General features: G+C 47.5%; 1 protein-coding gene across 4 annotated transcripts in view; it reads left to right on the top strand.

The window, feature by feature from the left end:
* CACNB2 (calcium voltage-gated channel auxiliary subunit beta 2) overlaps window positions 1-19,111 on the top strand; it is a 177,955-nt gene that overhangs the window by 118,249 nt on the left and 40,595 nt on the right. For 3 of the 4 annotated variants that reach the window (XM_038755855.1, XM_038755854.1, XM_038755856.1), the window contains one exon: window positions 8,134-8,253. In XM_038755855.1, the coding sequence (XP_038611783.1) occupies window positions 8,134-8,253 (120 nt within the window). Of the gene's footprint in view, window positions 1-7,508; window positions 7,628-8,133; window positions 8,254-19,111 lie in introns of those variants that run through there. The other variant, XM_038755853.1, reaches the window with a different exon arrangement.

Here is a 19,111-nt window from a genome sequence, read left to right as displayed (position 1 = left end):
ACGGGCTTTGGAGTCAGCAGTCATGGGTTCAAATCCTGGCCCTGCCAATTGTCAGCTGTGTGACTTTGGACAAGTCACTTAACTTCTCTGGTCCTGAGTTACCTCATCTGTAAAATGGGCATTAAGACTGTGAGCCCTTGTGGGCCAACCTGATCACCTTGTAACCTCCCCAGCACTTAGAACAGTGCTGTGCACATAGTAAGCACTTAATAAATGCCATCATTATTAGTACGTGTCTAACTTACAGCAATCATTATTACTATACAATCCACCATGTCCTATCAGTGCCAGGCAGATTTGAGTCTTCAGTAGAATCGACCCTGAAGGGGAGTCTTAAGTTGGACATTTTGGGGTTTTTTTATGGTTTTTGTTTCTTGTTAAGTGCTTATTATGTGCCAAGCATTATACTAAGTGCTGGGCTAGAGAGAGGCTAATTAGGTTGGACACAGTCCCTATCCCACGTGGGGCTCACAGTCTTCGCCGCCGTTTTACAGATGAGGGAACTGAGGCCCAAAGAAGCGGGATGACTTGCCCAAGGTCACAAAGACGAGTGGCAGAGCCACATTTAAGTCGGACCATCCCTCCAGCCATCTCGGGTCTTTCTGGACTTAATCACGGCCATCCTCAACACTTCTGTAGCCGTGTTTATTCATTCGTTAGTCGAGCATTTATTTTAACTCCGCTATTTTGGGGCCCGACTCCCCATTAGAGTGTTAGAGCGTCTGTGTTAGGGTGTCAGCTCCTCTGTGGGCTGATGTCATCTTGTGATTTCGTACTTCCCCGGGGCTTCGAATGGCGCACCAAACCAAATAGGCACTCCATAAATAGTCTTCCTTATAGGAACACTGCTACTAATATCCAACAGACAATGACTCTCCCCCTGTTCAAAGCCTTACTGCAGGCCCATCTCCTCCAAGAGGCCTTCCCTGACTAAGCCCTCATTTCCTCTTTTCCCACTCCCTTTTGCGTCACCCTAATCTGCTCCCTTCATTCACCAATCCCTCAGCCCCACAGCACTTGTGTCCATATCCATAATTTACGTATGTTCACGTCCGTCTCCCCCTCTAGACTCTGAGCTCTCTGTGAGCAGGGAACACGTCTACCAACTCTGTTGTGTCGTATTCAGAGTCAGAAGGCCATGAGTTCTAATCCTGGCTCTTCCGCTTGCCTGCTGGGTGACCTTGGTCAAGACACTTCACTTCTCTGTGCCTCAGTTACATCATCTGTACAACGGGGGTGAGGACTGGGAGTCCCATGTGGACACAGTCCAACCCGATTTCCTTGTATCCACCCCAGTGCTTTGTACAGTGCCTGGCACACAGTAAGCACTCAACAAATACCACGATAATAATAGTTATTATTCTCCCAAGCGCTTAGTACAGTGCTCTGCATACAGTAAGCACCCAATAAATGATTAATTATTAATGATAATGATAATCGTGGGACTTGTTAAGGGTTTGCCTGTTTACCATTAGATTATAACCTCCTCAGATGTCAGTCATGTCCTGCTGTTACTGATGCTTATAAGTGCTCAGTGTAGCAAGCTGCCCCAATTAGGCGCTCAGAACAGCCTTCGGCACATGGTCAGTATTCAGGATAGTGCTCAGCATAGTTCTCTGCACAGGAGATAGCCCGACCAGTGCTCTGCACACAGGTAGGGGCTGTGTCCAGTGCTCCGCACACTGTAAATTCCCAGTATAGAGGGTGATCAGTACTCAGCCCATAGCAGGTGGTCAGTACAGTGTCCTGTAGACTATACACACATTTCAGAATAGTGCTCCGCACCCCTAAATGCCTAGGATATTGTCCTCTAGACAGCAGGTGTCCATAGCAGTCAGCGTTCCAGGTCCCCTTCGACAACCGCTCTGGCCTCCATGCTGCCTCCAGCCTCTCCCTTCCCTCTGTTAGCCATCCGTTCATTCATTCAGTCGTACTTATTGAGCGCTTACTGTGTGCAGAGCACTGGACTAACGCTTGGGAAGTACAAGTTGGCAACATCTAGAGACGGTCCCTAACCAACAGCGGGCTCACAGTCTAGAAGGGGGAGACAGAGAACAAAACAAAGCATACTAACAAAATAAAATAAATAGAATATGTTCAAGTAAAATAAATCAATTAATAGAGTAATAAACACGTAAAAACATATATACAGGTGCTGTGGGGAAGGGAAGGAGGCAAGACCGGGGGGGAGGAGGGGGAGAGGAGACTAGACTGTGAGCCCGTTATTAATAATAATGATGGCATTTATTAAGCACTCATCATGTGCAAAGCACTGTTCTAAGCGCTGGGGAGGTCACAAGGTGATCAGGCCGTCCCAGGGGGGACTCACAGTTTTAATCCCCATTTTACAGACGACGCAACTGAGGCACAGAGAAGTGAAGTGACTTGCCCAAAGTCACACAGCTGACAAGTGGCGGAGTCAGGATTTGAACCCATGACCTCTGACTCCAAACCCCATGCTCTTTCCACTGAGCCAGGCTGCTTATTGGGGAGGGATTGTCTCTATAGGTGGCCGATTTGTACTTCCTTTGGGCAAGCCACTTCACTTCTCTGGGCCTCAGCTCCCTCATCTGTAAAATGGGGATGAAGCCTGTGGGCCCCATCTGGGACAACCTGTTGACCTTGTATCCACCCCAGCGCTTAGAACAGTGGTAGGCTTGCTCCCGAAAAGTCATTCTAAACTCATTCACCTCATTCATTCAGTTCATTCAATTGTATTTATTAAGCGCTTACTGTGTGCAGAGCACTGTATTAAGCACTTGGGAAAGTACAATACATCGATAAACGGTGACACATCCTGCCCACAACGAGCTCACAGTCTAGAGAGCTTACAACCTTCTACTTCCCTCCAAACCTCCTCTAACTACCCATTTTGAGCCCATTGTGGGCAGGGATTGTCTCTATTTGTTGCTGAATTGTATTTCCCAAGCGCTTAGTACCGAGCATCTTTATATATGTAAGTATGTTTGTATGTATTTATTACTCTATTTTATTTGTACATATTTATTCTATTTATTTTATTTTGTTAATATGTTTTGTTCTCTGTCTCCCCCTTCTAGACTGTGAGCCCACTGTTGGGTAGGGACTGTATATGTTGCCAACTTGTACTTCCCAAGCGCTTAGTACAGTGCTCTGCACACAGTAAGTGCTCAATAAATACAATTGAATGAATGAATGAAAGTGCTCTTCACACAGTCAGCGCTCAATAAATACGATTGAATGAATGAATTCCTCTTCCCCATCAACCTATGGATGGTATTTATTGAGCGCCGACTGCGTGCAGAGCACCGTACTATCAATCAATCAATTGTATTTATTGAGCGCTTACTGTGTGCAGAGCACTGTACTAAGCGCTTGGGAAGTACAAGTTGGCAACATATAGAGACAGTCCCTACCCAACAGTGGGTGGGGGGGCTTGGGAAGGTAATACATTGCACTTGGGTCAGAGAATGTGACTACGAAATCTGTTATATTACACTCTCCCAAGCGCTTAATACAGTGGTCTGCATAAATACGATTGATTGGTTTGTACCCTTCATTCACCCCAGCTTCAGCCCCACAGCACTTAAGACTGTATCCATAATTTATTTTTATTTCTGTCTCCCCCTCTGGGCTGTTAGCTCCTGGGAGCCGGGAACATCTCTACTAATTCTCCCAAGCATTTAGTTCAGTGCTCCGCACACAGTAAGCACTCAATAAATACCTTTGATTGATTTGATTTAAGACAGGTGGATGTCTTTTCCCAGTTCACATTCTTCTGTATTTTGCAGGGTGGTGGTGGGGGGGGGGGGTCTGTCTTTGATTTATCTCAACAGAAATGAGCAGGAAGGCTAGTGTAGCTTTTTATTTTACAGTTTGTAATTCATTAGATAAGCTACCAAGCAGGAAAGACTTAGCCTTGTTTAGTGGTTTTGATATATTTTTTTTAAAAAAAATTACCGTTTTTTTTTTTAAAGCCTTCAAATCTTCTGTTGATGTGGTGACCTTTTATTGGGGCTTTTTGGTCTCCTCTGCTAAACAACCATCTGTATTCCAGAAACATCATCCCGAGCTTTCACACCTTCTTCTCGGTCTAAGCGGAGTCAAAAATAGACCATTTTGGAGTTATATTGCATTTCTTGATCAAGGTTTCGGTTGAAAAATCAGGGCTTCACCAGACTGTTTCTGGCCAGGGGTGTGTGGGCTTGGGGGGATCTGCTAAAGGACACCTGCGTTGTGAAAAATGGGGTCCTGACACCCCTAAACCATATGCCGCCTGATGTTTTGTTTTCCTGCACCTAATGACAAAGAGGTCATTCAAATCATATCAGGAGTGGCTTTTACTTATAATAATAATAATGATGGCATTTATTAAGCGCTTACTATGTGCAAAGCACTGTTCTAAGCGCTGGGGAGGTTACAGGGTGATCAGGTTGTCCCACGGGGGGCTCACAGTCTTCATCCCCATTTTCCAGATGAGGGAACTGAGGTCCTGAGAAGTGAAGTGATTTGCCCAAAGCCACCCAGCTGACAGTTGGCGGAGCCGGGATTTGAACCCATGACCTCTGACTCCAAAGCCCGGGCTCTTTCCCCTGAGCCATGCTGCTTCTCTATAATAGAGAATAATTCTCTATAATGCAGCTCTCTATAATAATTTTCTATAATACAGCTGCTTCTGTATAATAGAATTCTATTATACATAGAATTCTTAGAAGAGGGGAGAAAATCGTTCTTGCTGTTGTCTGTAACCTACTAGTTACAATAATAATTGAGAAGCAGGGGGGGTTTTGGTGGATAGAGCACGGGCCTGGGCGTCAGGGGTCAGGGGTTCGAATCCCGGTTTTGCCAATTGTCAACTGTGTGACTTTGGGCAAGTCACCTAACTTCTCTGGTCCTCAGTTCCCTTAGCTGTAAAATGGGGATTAAGACTGTGAGCCCCCCGTGGGACAACCTGACCTCCTTGTAACCTCTCCAGTGCTTAGAAGAGTGCTTTGCACATAGTAAGTGCTTAATAAATGCCATCATTATTATTATTATTATTATTACTAGTTACAATGATAATTGAGAAGCAGGGGGTTTTGGTGGCTAGAGCACGGGCCTGGGAGTTGGAGGACCTGGGTTCTAAATCTACTCTAAAGCCAATTGTTCGCAGTGTCACTTTAACTTCTCGGTGCCTCAGTTTCCTCAACTGTAAAAGGGGAATTAAATGCCTGCTCTCCCTCCTAGTTAGACTGTGAGCCCCGTGTGAGCCCCATGAGAAGCAGCGTGGCTCAGTGGAAAGAGCACAGGCTTTGGAGTCAGAGGTCATGGGTTCAAATCCCAGCTCCGCCAATTGTTAGCTGTGTGACTTTGGGCAAGTCACTTCACTTCTCTGTGCCTCAGTTACCTCATCTGTAAAAAAAAAAATGGGGATGAAGACTGTGAGCCCCCCGTCGGACAACCTGATCACCTTGTAACCTCCCCAGCACTTAGAACAGTGCTTTGTACATAGTAAGCACTTAGTAAATACCATTATTATTATTATTATTATTATTACGTGGGACAGGGACTATGTTTGACCTGATTAATTTGTATCTACCCAGTGTAATCCCTTAAATTCATTCATTCATTCATTCAATCGTATTTATTGAGCGCTTACTGTGTGCAGAGCACTGTACTAAGTGCTTGGGAAGTACAAGTTGGCAACACATAGAGACGGTCCCTACCCAACAGTGGGCAAATACAATATTAATCACACACAATTGTATTAATAATAGGTATGCAGTGATATGTATTGAAATCATCAATCAGTACTATTTACTGAGTACTTACGGTGTGCAGAGCACTGGACTAAACACTTGGGAGAGCTGGTAGACACATCCCCTGCCCACAGCAAACTTTCAATCTAGAGTTTGCGTGAGCATGAGCCATGTATCATCATCATCAACATCAATTGTATTTATTGAGCACCTACTGTGTGCAGAGCGCTGCGCTAAGCGCTTGGGAGAGTACAATATAACAGAGTTGGTAGTTGCGTTCCCTGCCCATGAGGAGTTTACAATCTAGGAGGTGTCTGAAGGTCCCTGAAAACTTATTTTTTTTTCCTATGGTACTTGTTAAGGGCTTACTATGTGCCAGGCACTGTCTTAAATGCTGGGGTAGATACAAGCTCATCGGGTTGGACTCAATCCACGTCCCACATGAGACTCAGTCTTAATCCCCATTTTCCAGTTGAGGGAACTGAGGCCTAGAGAAGTGAAGTGACTTGCCCAAGGTCAGGCTTAGAACAAGCTGAGTTTAGAACCAAGGTCCTTCTTACTCCCAGGCCCGGGCTCTATCCACTAGGCCATTCTGCTTCTCCAAAATAAGACTCCCTTCTCAGCCGAAGTCCTACTCCCTTGAAGCTGGAGAGTTCGGATTCTGCCCAGTGGTTAGTACAATTCACCGTCAGGAGAAACTGTAGTCCGAAAGTGGCAAAATAAATCTCGAAGGTAAACAGCATTCGAGTTTCCACCGGATCAGCTCAGCAGCAATTACAAGTAACAAGCTTTCGGATCGGATTCGTTCGGGATCGTCCTCACCCTCATTTTTCGTTGTCCCCGTTGCCCTGATGTTAATGGGAGCTAATTTGTCACAGTTAGCTTGAGTTCTCATTCGTGGAAGGTTCCATTCTTTTGCGCGTTATCGGGGAAATGACTCAAAATGCAGTCCAGCGGGGCAGGATCGATGGAAGGTTTTTTTTCTCCTTTATCGTCCAGTGGGTTTGACCGGGTGGCGGTGAGGGGGCGGGGGGGAGATGAGTTATTTCAGGTTTCCAGGGTGCCCAAGATAGATACCGTTGCCATAGCAATTAGAGCTAGAACCCAGGGAACACAATCCGAGGGGGAGGAAAAGAAAAGGAATCGGAGAGAAAAATGTGGCAGGAACCTGACGGCAGTTTGAGTGACTGACAGCCGGCCCAGACTCCCCCAGGCCTCTTCGCCACTGTTTACCCTGGAGATGTGAAAAAAGCCAATTTGAGAGAGGCGAAGCCGGCATGATGTGAGCATCGGTGGAAAACGCTAAATGCGGAACACGCGACGTGCAAAGCTTCTTGCCCCCACCTCCCCGCCGCTCGCTAAAGAGGTGGATTGAACTTTGCCCTTGCAAATGTCACCGAATACGTTTGGCAGAGGATTTTACGGGAGCGTCATCCAGGCAACGAGGCGCTGTTTTGTGGTTTTTTGTCCCCCTTCCACTCCCCCGCCCCCTTTTCTTTTTTCCAAGCAACCAAGAGAGGCGAGACCGTGCCCTGTGCCTTGGGATGCGGTGGGTTTTGAAGGCCCTTAATTCCCGCCCGGATTCCGTACGCGGAGGAGCTGGATGCGTTTTTCCCAGAGGGAGGGGGGTGAGGGGAAGAATAGCAGCTTCCGATCTACCGGCGACTCTCCGGGGAAGGTGCGGTGGCGAGGAGGCGGAGAGGGAAGGGGACGGAAGGGAGGGAGGCAGAGGATGGAGAGTGTGGGACTGAGAGGAAGAGGAGGAGGAGGAGGAGGCGGCAGCCTGCTGAGCACGCGTCCGAGAGGAGGCCGGGCGGGCCACTGACCGCACTGCCCGGCCAATGAAGGCCAGCTGGATCAGGCTTCTGAAACGAGCCAAAGGAGGACGCCTGAAGCATTCTGATATCTGTGTAAGCCTGGCCGGAGGGACCGAAGGGATCACTGCCCAGATTGGAGGGGGAAACTGAGGGTCCCCATCTCTCGGCCGTCTGGGTGGCCGGGTACTGGAGGGCTTTGGTGCCTGGGCTTCCATCAGGGCCGATTGGGAGCCAGAAAGGGGATCCGGGGTGAGCAGAGAGAACCATCACCCACCTCAGATGGGCAAGGGAAGGGGCAGGGGGCGTCGTGAGCCGGGGAAACCGACGGGGGAAGACAAGCTGACCGGAGAACGACCCGGTCCGAGGACACCAAACACCCGTCGTTGACCCGGAGAGGGATCTGTCGCTCTCCTGGGCTTGACTGGGCAACCCTACCCTGCGGCCTCCAGCCACCGGAGAGACTTTCCCGCCTTAGCGACCAAAGCTCCCTCTCTCCCGGTCGTCGTCCACCACCCGGGGGGAACGGGCGGGCAACCCCACGGGCCCCCCGAAGGAGACGCGTCTGATGGTGTGGTCTTTCCCCTCCGTTGTCCCCGCAGGGTTCGGCGGACTCGTACACCAGCCGGCCGTCGGACTCGGATGTGTCTCTGGAGGAGGACCGGGAGGCCTTGCGCAGAGAGGCCGAGCGCCAGGCCCAGGCGCAGCTCGAGAAGGCCAAGGTCAGTCTTCTGAACCAAAGTCCCCGGAGGCCGGGGGGGCAGGCCTCCTGCCGGAGGGGCTCAGCCATCTCCCACCCCTCTCCTGGAAGGGGCTGGAAGATGCAGTGGGGCCTAGCAGTTAGAGCCCAGGCTGGGGACTCAGAAGGACCTGCATTCTAATCCCACCTCTGTCACTTGTCAGCCGGGTGACCTTGAGCAAGTCACTTTCCTTCTCCATCTCTGTTACCTCATCGGTAAAATGGGAATTAAGACCGCGAGACCCGTAGGGGACAGAGACTGTGTCCAACCCAATTTGCTTGTATCCACCCCAGGGCTTAGCGTGGCTTAGTGGAAAGAGCACGGGCTGGGGAATCAGAGGTCGTGGGTTCTAATCCCTGCTCCGCCACTTATCCGCTGTGTGATTCTGGGCGAGTCAGTTCCCTTCTCTGGGCCTCAGTCACCTCAGTTGAAAAATAGGGATGAAGACTGTGAGCCCCACATGGGACAACCTGATTACACTGTGCTTGGCACATAGTAAGCGCTTAACAAACGCAACATTTTTTTAAGAGGAAGAATCAAGTGTCTCGGCGGTAACCGAATCGAGCCAGTGGGTCAGTCGGAGGGGAGGGGGTCGCTGAGGTTGTTGAGGTTTTATCCTTCGCTTGAAGATGCATGTGGAGGTTCCAGCCTGCATGGGTTGCTTTTGTATTTTTTTCCCAAGGAGCCGATTTTAGCTATAATGTTTAGTCTAGTTCTGCCGAGGAGACTGGGCAGATGGTCAGTTCAGCATCTGCCGTTGCCACCAGGGAGGCTGGGCTGAAATGATTTGCAGCCGCTGGCAATCTCCATCCGAACGATTCTTTTTAAAAAGCCTCCACGGGCCTCCCTGCCCAAAGGATCCATCCTCCGTCTTGTCAGCCGGCAAAGAATAGGAGTCTCGACCAGGGGATTGATTCTTGGGAAGATCGGCTCGTTGTGGGCAGTCAGTCGATCGTATTTATTGAACGCTTACTGCGTACTCTAGACCGGAAGCTCATTGTGGGCGGGGAACGTGTCTGCTCATTTTATATCGTATTCTCCCAAGCACTTAGTACGGTGCTTTGCGTACAGTAAGCCCTCAGCGTGGCTTAGTGGAAAGAGCCTAGGCTTAGAAGTCAGAGGTCGTGGGTTCTAATTCTGCCTCTGCCACTTGTCAGCTGTGTGACTTCGGGCAAGTCACCTAGCTTCTCAGTGCCTCAGTTGCCTCACCTGTAAAATGGGGATTGGCTGTGAGCCCCATGTGGGACAACCTGATTACCCTGTATCTACCCCAGCGCTTAGAACAGTGCTTGGCACATAGTAAGTGCTTAACAAATACCAACATTATTATTATTATTATTAATAAATATGAGTAAGTGAATATATCAATGCAGAACACCTTACAGAGTGTTTGGGAGAGTACAATCAATCAATCAATCGTATATATTGAGCGCTTACTGTGTGCAGAGCACTGTACTAAGCGCTTGGGAAGTACAAGTTGGCAACATATACAATATGTACATATATTATATATTGTATTGTAAATACAATGTATTCATAATATAATAATAATGGTATTTGTTAAGCACTTACTGAGTGACAGGCATCGTACCAAGCTCTGGGGTGGAGACAAGAAAATTAGAATGGACACAGTCCCTGTCCCTCTTGGGGCTCACAATCTTAATCCCCTCTTCCAGATTAGGTAACTGAGGCCCAGAGAAGTGAAGTGACTTGCCCGGGATCACACAGCAAACAAGTGGCAGAGCCGGGATTAGAACTGAGGTCCTTCTGACTCTCAGGCCGGTGCTCTATCCACTAGGCCACGCTACTTCTCATTAAACAGACACATAACCTGCCCAAAATGAGCTCATAGTCTAGAGGGAGAGGCAGATATTAATATAAATAAAATTTCAGATATGCACCTAAGTGATATGGGGCGAGGGGGAATGATGAATAAAGGGAGCAAGTCAGGGTGATGCAGAAGGGAGTGGGAGAAGAGGAAAGGAGGAGGGCTTAATCAGGGCTTAGTTGCCTACCAACTCTGTTACACTGGACTCTTCGAAGTACTTATTACAATGCCCTGTGTGCAGTAAGCATTATAAATGTGATCGATTGATGCAGAATCAATCAACCGTATTGATTGAGTGCTTCCTATGTGCAAGGCACTGGACTAAGCGCTTGGGAGAGGGCAGCCCAGCAATATAACAGACCCACTCCCCTGCCCCCTCTGCACCTGCATAAATCTAGAGCCAGGTTCTAGAAAAGCTCAGGAAATGAACAGCTTTCATATGGAAAAGGTGACAGACATCTGATTGCCCATTAACATTTTCTAAGCAGTCGAGTGATTTCTACCCAGAGTGAATCATCAGCATTTTGCTCAACAACACTTCACGCCCTCTTTCCCTGTTTGGATGAAGCTTCCGGGCAGGGGGCATTGATTAGCGTGTAGCGTTTCGGTTTTGTCTGGACAAACATCTCCTTAGTAGCAGTGTTTTAAGACCTATTCACGGTGGCTGTGTTGAGCAGTAATTCGTGGGAAGCAGCATGGCGTAGTGGCTAGAGCCCGGGCCTGGGAATCAGAAGGTCACGGGTTCTAATCCCGGCCCTGCCACTTGTCTGCTGTGTGACCTGGGGCAAGTCACTTCACTTCTCTGGGCCTCAGTTCCCTCATCTGTAATATGGGGATTGAGATTCTGAGCCCCACACGGACAGTGACTGTGTCCAACTCCATTTGTCTGCATCCACCCCAGCGCTTAGTACAATGCCCTTACTACATATGTAGTAAGCACTTAATAAATACCATTATTATTATCATTATTATCACAAACATGATTCACTGGGAAAATTCAGTTTTACTTTGGAAAATTCCAATTTTGTTTTTTCCCCAAAGTTCAGCTGCTGATATTGAGATCATTAGTGTTATTATTATTATTGTTATGGTATTCATTCAGTCAGTTGTATTTATTGAGCACTTACTGTGTGCAGAGCGCTGTACTAAGCTCTTGGGAGAGTATACTAAGCACTTGGGAGAATACAGTTTAACAATATAGCGGAGTTGGTAGACACATTCCCTGGCCACAACAAGCCCGGTGTGGGCAGGGATTATCTCTCTTTATTGCCGAATTGTACTTTCCATGCGCTTAGTACAGTGCTCTGCACACAGTAAGCACTCAACAAATACGATTGAGTGAATGAGTGAACAAGCTTACAGTCTAGAAGGAGCTATGGACATTAATAGAAATAAATAAATGATGGATATGAACATCGGTGCCGTGGGGCTGAGTTTGGCAGGGCTGTGTGGTGAATAAAGGAAGCAAATTAGGGTGAGGCAGAAGGGAGTGAGAGAAGAGGAAATTAAGGTTGAGTCAGAGAAGGCCTATTAGAGGAGATGTGCCTTTAATAAGGCTTTGAAGAGGGGAGAGTAATTATCTGTCGGTTAGGAGGAGGGAGGGAATTCTAGGCCAGAGCCAGGATGTGGACAAAAGGACAGTGGCGAGATAGACAAGATAGAAGTACAGTGAGAAGGTTGGCATTAAAAGAGTGAAGTGTGTGAGCTGGATTGTAGTAGAAGAGTAGCGAGATGAGGTCTTGTTTTATTTTATGCTGTCAAATCAGCTCCAGACCCATAGCCACGCTGTGAACACATTTCTCCCAGAACGCCCCACCTCCATCTGCAGTCGTTCTGGTAGTGAATCCATAGAGTTGTCTTGGTAAAAATACGGTTGGTGGTTTACCATTGCCTCCTTCCGTGCAGTAAACCTGAATCTCCACCATCGACTCTCTCCCGTGCCGCTGCTGCCTGGCACAGGTGAGTTCCGAGCCTGAAGGGAGGGAGAGAGAGCAGGGGCAGAGATGTAGATTTGGGTGTCATCAGCGTAGGGATGATAGATATGACAGCGTAGAGAAGCAGCGTGGCTCAGTAGGAAAGAGTCAGAGGTCATGGGTTCAAATCCCAGCTCCGCCAATTGTCAGCTGTGTGTCTTTGGGCAAGTCACTTAACTTCTCTGTGCATCAGTTACCTCATCTGTAAAACGGGGATTAAGACTGTGAGCCCCACGAGGGACAACCTGATCATCTTGTAACCTCCCCAGCGCTTAGAACGGTGCTTTGCACATAGTAAGCGCTTAATAAATGCCACTATTATTATTATTATTATCTGTAGCAGATTGTCTGAGGTAGGACGGGGCTAGTTGATTAAGGGCTTTAAAGCCGACGGTAAGGAGTTTCTGTTGGATGCAGAAGTGGATGGGCAACCACTGGAGGTTCTTGAGGAGTTCTTTGTAGAAAAATGATCCGGGCAGTATGGACAGGAGAGGGGAGAGGCAGGAGGCTGGGAGATCAGCAAGGAGGCACACGAATTAATCACGTCAGGATAGACTAAATGCTAAGCTTAACTTGGTAGCAGTTTGGCGAGGGAAGGATGGATTTTAGAGATGTTGGGAGAGTAATCGCCCAGTAAATACGATTGATTGATTGGTCTGTCTCCCCCTCTAGACTCTAAGCTTGTTGTGGGCGGGGAACATGTCTACCAACCCTATAGTACCTTACTCTCTCAAATGCTCCGCACCGTGACCTGCCCTCAGGAAGTGCTCTATAAATACCATAGACTGATGGATAAATATGATCCTCAGTGCTAGAGGTGGCTAGTGAGTTTATAAAACGAGGCCCCGAGAGGTCATAACTGCTTAGAACAGTGCTTTGCACATAGTAAGCACTTAATAGATGCCATCATTAATTACCCACGGTCAAACAGTAAGCTACTAGCAGACCCAGATAGACTTGTGCTGTCTCCATTTGAACAGAGAAGCAAGAGCACCGGCCTGAGAGTCAGAAGGACCTGCCTTCTAATCGCAGCTCTGCCCCTTGACTGCTGTGTGACCTTGGGCAAGTCAGTTTGCTTCTCTGGGCCTCAGTTCTCTCATCTGCACAATGGGGATCCAATACCCATTCGCATACCTATTTAGTCCGTGAGCCCCATGTGGGACCTGATTAGCTTGCATCTACTCTGGCGCTTAGTACAGTGCTTAGCCCACAGTAAGGTGCTTAACAGATGCCACAATTATTGTGACGATTATTGTTATCATTGTTATTAATGAAAAGCTCCCTCCTGGAGATTGCTCCTAAGCACATGCACCGGAATTTAGGGATAAAATTGGGAGTTAAAAGGTCTCCCACCTAATTCCAAACTCTGCCCTGCAGCCATACTGCTTGCTTGGAAAGCTGAAAACGAAAGTGAAATGGGTCTTAAACCAGCTCCTCTGTCCTCTGACACGTACATGATGACCAGATGAAATCAATCAGTCAGTCAGTCAAATTAATTGAGCATTTACTGTGTGCAGAGCACTGCACTAAGCAGTTGGGAGAGTACAATATAATAATAGACACATTCCCAGCTCACAACGAGCAATTAGCCCATCAGTGGTATTCATTGAGCGCTTACTGTGTTCAGAGCACTGGACTAAGTGTTTTTTTTAATGGTATTTGTTCTGCGCTTACTCTGTGTCAGGCACTGTACTAAGCGCTGGGGTGGATACAAAGTAATCAGCTTGGACGCTGTCCCTATCCCACATGGGGCTCACAGTCTTAATCCCCATTTTACAGATGAGGTAACTGGGGCACAGAAAAGTGAAGCGATTTGCCCAAGGTCACACGGCAGACAAGTGGCAGAGTCGGGATTAGAACCCAGGTCCTTCTAACTCCCAGGCCCGGCCTCTAGCCACTAAGCCACACTGCTTCTCTAGTGCAGTGTGTTTGAGAATGCACACTGCAATAGAAGTTGGTAGACATGATCCTTGCCCCCAAGAAAATAACAAGCAAAACTGGTGTCTGAGCGTAAGAAAACCTTCATTTTTTCCAAGAAGAATACGGTAATGGTCCTGGACCCATCTAAGGGTTCCAAGCTCCAGTTGAACAAGCGGCTCTTACTGAAAAGAAAGGTGAAGGATACCCAACTCGACTTAATTCCTTTGAGTCGTGTTATTAATTCCTTTGAGTCGTGTTTTAAGCGACACGGCTTAAAATAACTTAAAGGAGCCAGCGTCGTTTCCCGTGAGATCACGGCACAGCGGATTCCATTTTTTAAGCAGAAATTCCAACCCATTTACACATTTGATTGCCTCATTCTGATTTTGGAGGAGGAAATGTAAGTTTAGTTTTTGAGCGACCTAACTGTCAGTGGTGCTAGCCACACAGTGAAAGAGGAGGAGCAGAAGGGAAAGAACAGACACATCAGGTAGGGAGACTTAATTCAACCAGATGGCTTCAGGTCAAGGAAAGAGGAGCTAAAGGCAAAAGAGACATGCATCAGGTGGTGGAGTTGCTTTTTAATCACCTTGCCCTTCCCACCTCACCTTGCTACTCTCCTACTCCAGTCCAGCCCAAACATTTTGCTCTAACAATGCCAACCTTCTCACTGTACCTCCGTCTCGCCTCCGGCCTGGAACGCCCTCCCTCCTCATATCCAACAGAGACGATATATCTCCCAACACTCAAAGCCTTATTGAAGGCACATCTCCTCCCTGACAAAACCCTCTTTTCCTTTTCTTCCACTCCCTTCTGCGTCACCCTGACTCGCCCCCATTATTCACCTCCCCTCCCCTCAGCGCTTATGTCCGTATCCGTCATTTATTTATATTAATGACCGTCTCCCCCTCGAGACGGGAAGGCTACTGTGGGCAGGTTACATTGCTGAGCTGTACTCGCCCAAGCAGTTAGTACAGTGCTTTGTATGCAGTAAACGCTCGAGAAATACGATTGATTCTAACCAGGGAAGGAGGAACAGAAGCGTGAAAACTAAGACAACATGGCCTGCCTCAGGAAGTTACCTCACCGAGGGACTGTTGCACGTGGCCCTTGGGAGAGTGCAATACAAGTCAAAGAAACCATCTCAATTGCTTTCTTATCTCCCTCTTCCTTTGCTTCTTTTTTCCTTTCTTCTCACTTATTTTATGGCATTTGTTGAGCGCTTACTGTGTGTCAAGCACTGTTCTAAGTGCCGAGGCAGATACGCGTTAATCAGGTCGGACACGGTCCCTGTCCCACATGAGATTCACAATCTAAGAAAGAGGGAGAACAGGTATCGAATCCCCATTTTGCAGTTGAGGAAACTGAGGCAGGGAGAAAAGTAATAATAATTCTGGTATTTGTTAAGCGCTTACTATGTGTCAGGCACCGTACTAAGCACTGGGGTGGATACAAACCGTACTAAGCGCTGGGGTGCATACAAGCAAGTCATGTTGGACACAGTCCTGTCCCACGTGGGTCTCTTGGTCTCAATCCCCAAAGTGAAGTGACTTGCCCAAGGTCACACACCTTGGTGGAGTTGGGATTAGAACCCAGGTCCACCGATTTCCAGGTCTGTGCTTTAACTCCCTCGCTGTGCTGCTTTCTCTGGCTCCCCTTAGGATGAGACTTAATTCTCCTCATAATAGCCCCTCTCCCTGTTTTGGGATTGCCAGAATTAGGCAGAAAAACCGGGGCAATTGGTAATATTCCAAAGTGAACCGATTTCCCTCTGCTCAATCGGGCAAAGCGAAAGGTCTTGACTTGCCTGGATTCAGGCCAATAGCCCGCATACGTCAGTGGGGTGATTAATGTGGAATCTAAAGGTATCTTTTCACTGAGTGGTTGTCATCGAGGGGAAGCTGGCCTTCCTAAATCTCAGCCTCCAGGGCCTAAATTGGTCTGGGTTTAACCCTGTAGAGTGACCCTCAATCCGAGGAGACAAAGCAAACCCAGAGTCACGAAGGGGCGTAGGAAGAGGAGAAAAGGTCGTACTTTGTCCCAGTCCGTCACCCTGTCGGTCACCCTGTTCCCCGTCTGGTAAGGATACAGGGCCAGGTGACTTTTCATTAGGAATTTTTTTTCCTCAGATCCCAAGCTCTCTCTGGTGTGGTTCCTGCCCCCAAGGTCCGGGTTATTTGTTGAGGTCTCATTTTGTGTTAAGCGCTGTTCTAAGCACTGGGGTAGAGGCAGAGTATTTTCTGAGAGTCAAGGCACTATCCCACATTTTAGCAGTGTTGGTTATTCAACCCCACAGCCTTATTTTGGAGGCAGAACTGAAGGACACTGGAAAGCTTCTCTTGGAGTCACTTGGATTTGCTCCCTTTATTCATCCCTCCCTCCGCCCTACAGCCCTTATATCCATTTCCATAATGTATTTTTTAATGGCATTTATTAAGCGCTTACTATGTGCAAAGCACTGTTCTAAGCACTGGGGAGGTTACAAGGTGATCAGGTTGTCCCACGTGGGGCTCACAGTCTTCATCTCCATTTTACAGATGAGGTAACTGAGGAACAGAGAAGTTAAGTGACTTGCCCAAAGTCACACAGATGACAAGACTGTAAGCACATTTTGGGCAGGAAATGTATCTGTTAAATCTGTTGTATTGTACTCTTCCAAGTGTTTAGGACAGTGCTCTGCACACAGTAAGCGCTCAGTAATTGCAATTGGCTGACTGACTGGGACCCTATCCGACCTGATTGACTTTTATTTCCCCCAGCACTCAGAACAGTGATTGACACCTAGTAAGCGCTTAACAAATACCATTAAAAAAAAAGCTAATACTACTATTTATTGGCCTATCCCAGCTTCTTCGGATGGAGAACTGCCAAGATAGTAGAAATGAGTGGAAATCTTAAAGAGCAGAAGGAGGAAGCACAGAACTATCCACGCATGTTTCCAGGAGTCTGTTGAAATGTGGCAAATCAGTGTTGCTTTTCCCAGTGGCGTTTATGTAGGTCACTGAGACGGTGCCATCAAGTGAGGGGAAGGATCTTCCAGCTGGGTGGAAAAACACTTGTAATAACAACAAGATTGTTGACATTTTTCATTTGATCGAATTTGGCCTCATTTTTCACTTCGTAAATTTCTTAGACGTTTCCTAAAAGAATATATGGATTTTTCTCATTCCATGTCACCCGGATTAATATAGCAGGGATATAGTTGGTTGTCAGCAATTCCTGGCATGGATCAGGGGCTTTTACCCAATCGAGAAAGGGTGTTTTTTTTTAATGGTATTTGTTAAGCGCTTACTATGTTGAGCACTTACTGTTCTAAGCACCGGCGTAGATCCAAGCCAATCAGGCTGGACACAGTCCATGCCCCACGTAGGGCTCGCGGTCTTAATCCCCATTTCACAGATGCGGGAACTGAGGCCCAGAGAAGTGAAGTGACTTGTCCAAGGTCACACGGCTGACAAGGGACAGAGCCACTGAGCGCTTAGTACAGTGCTGTGCACACAGTAAGCGCTCAATAAATGCTATTGAATGAATGAGTCCTCCTGACGCCCAGTCCCGGGCTGTATTCACTAGGCCAAAGCAGCGTGGTCCGAGACTTGGTTTTATTGTGTCTCTACAACGCTTTCCCTTCCTTCTTTTCCAACAATTCCTATCAAACCAGGCCTAGATTAATAGGACAGAGAGAATTTAGTTCTCTATCTCTCTCTGGAAAAGCAACAGAATGAGGTTTATGGGGCAGTCAACGGGGAATCAGAAACTGTGAAGGCAACTTCCGATGCAAGGGTTCATTTCTAGTGGAACAGGAAAAAATTTCCTCGGGTCCACCCCAGGTAAATTCAGGACACTTTTTAAAAGTGATACTTGTTAAGTGTTTAGTACGTGCCAGGCACCATACTAAATTCTGGGGTAGATACAAGCTAATCAGGCTGGACACAGTCCTAATCCCCATTTTACAGATAAGGTAACTAAAGGACAGAAAATGTAAGCGACCAACCCAAGATCACACAGCAGACAAGCAGAAGCCATGGAGCCTAGTGGATAAAGCACCGGCTTGGGAGTCAGAAGGACCTGGGTTCCAATCCTGCCACTCGTCTGCTGTGCGACCTTGGGCTAGTCACTTCACCGCTCCAAGCTTTGGACCCTTCATCTGTAAACTGGGGATGAAATATTCATTCTCCCTCCTACTTAGACTATGAGCCCTTGGGTGAGTCAGGGACTGTGTCGAACTCGATTACTTTGTATCCACCCTGGTGGGTGGTAGGCATGTGATAAATAAGCACTAAACAAAGACCATTAGTATTATTATTATTATAAAAGGCATCTGGGAAATAGATGTGAGTGGAAAATAACAGAGTTCAATTAACTTAGACCCTGCAGTATGCAGAGAAACAATTCAGCGGGGGAGAAAATTCTCAGGGGAAAGGCAAGATGAGAATCAGAATCCAGTGAAATTAGTGGTTAATGTCACTTTTAAGCTCTGGCTGTGCGGATATGCTGTTTGAAATTGTTGATCCGGCACTAATTTAGCAAATTATACACCACTAAGAATTTACCAAGAAGCTTTCTAAACAAATTGAGAAGCAGTGTGGCCTAGTGGAAAGAGCCGCGGCCTGAGAGTTAGAGGAACTGGGTTCCAATGCTGGTCTCGCCACCTGTCTGCTCTGTGACCTGGGGTGGGGCACTCAGTTTTCCTGGGCCTCAATCAACCAATAGCATTTACTGAGCTCTTATTGTGTGCAAAGCCCTGTACTAAGCACTTGGGAGAGTACATTATAACAACAAACAGACACATTCCTGCCCACAGTGAGCTCACAGTCTAGAGGACAAGTCAGGCTGGCACAGTCCCTGTCTCACACGGGCCACACAGTCTTAATCCCCATTTTACAGATGAGGTAACTGAGGAGCAGAAAACGCATTGATCCATGCCGTCTATTGAGACTGCTGATCTAAAACATAATTGAGTGCGTGGAAAGGCAGCGCTCTGGAAGGAACCATGCAAAAACCAGGGTATTTTTCACCTGTCTACATATTTTATCACCTGTCTACATGTTTTGTCACCCGTCTACATGTTTTGTTTTGTTGTCTGTCTCCCCCTTCTAGACTGTGAACCCGTTGTTGGGTA

This window comes from Tachyglossus aculeatus, chromosome 13 (genome assembly GCF_015852505.1).
Source record: "Tachyglossus aculeatus isolate mTacAcu1 chromosome 13, mTacAcu1.pri, whole genome shotgun sequence".
Classification (NCBI taxonomy): domain Eukaryota; kingdom Metazoa; phylum Chordata; class Mammalia; order Monotremata; family Tachyglossidae; genus Tachyglossus; species Tachyglossus aculeatus.
This window is presented reverse-complemented; position numbering and strand designations above follow the sequence as displayed.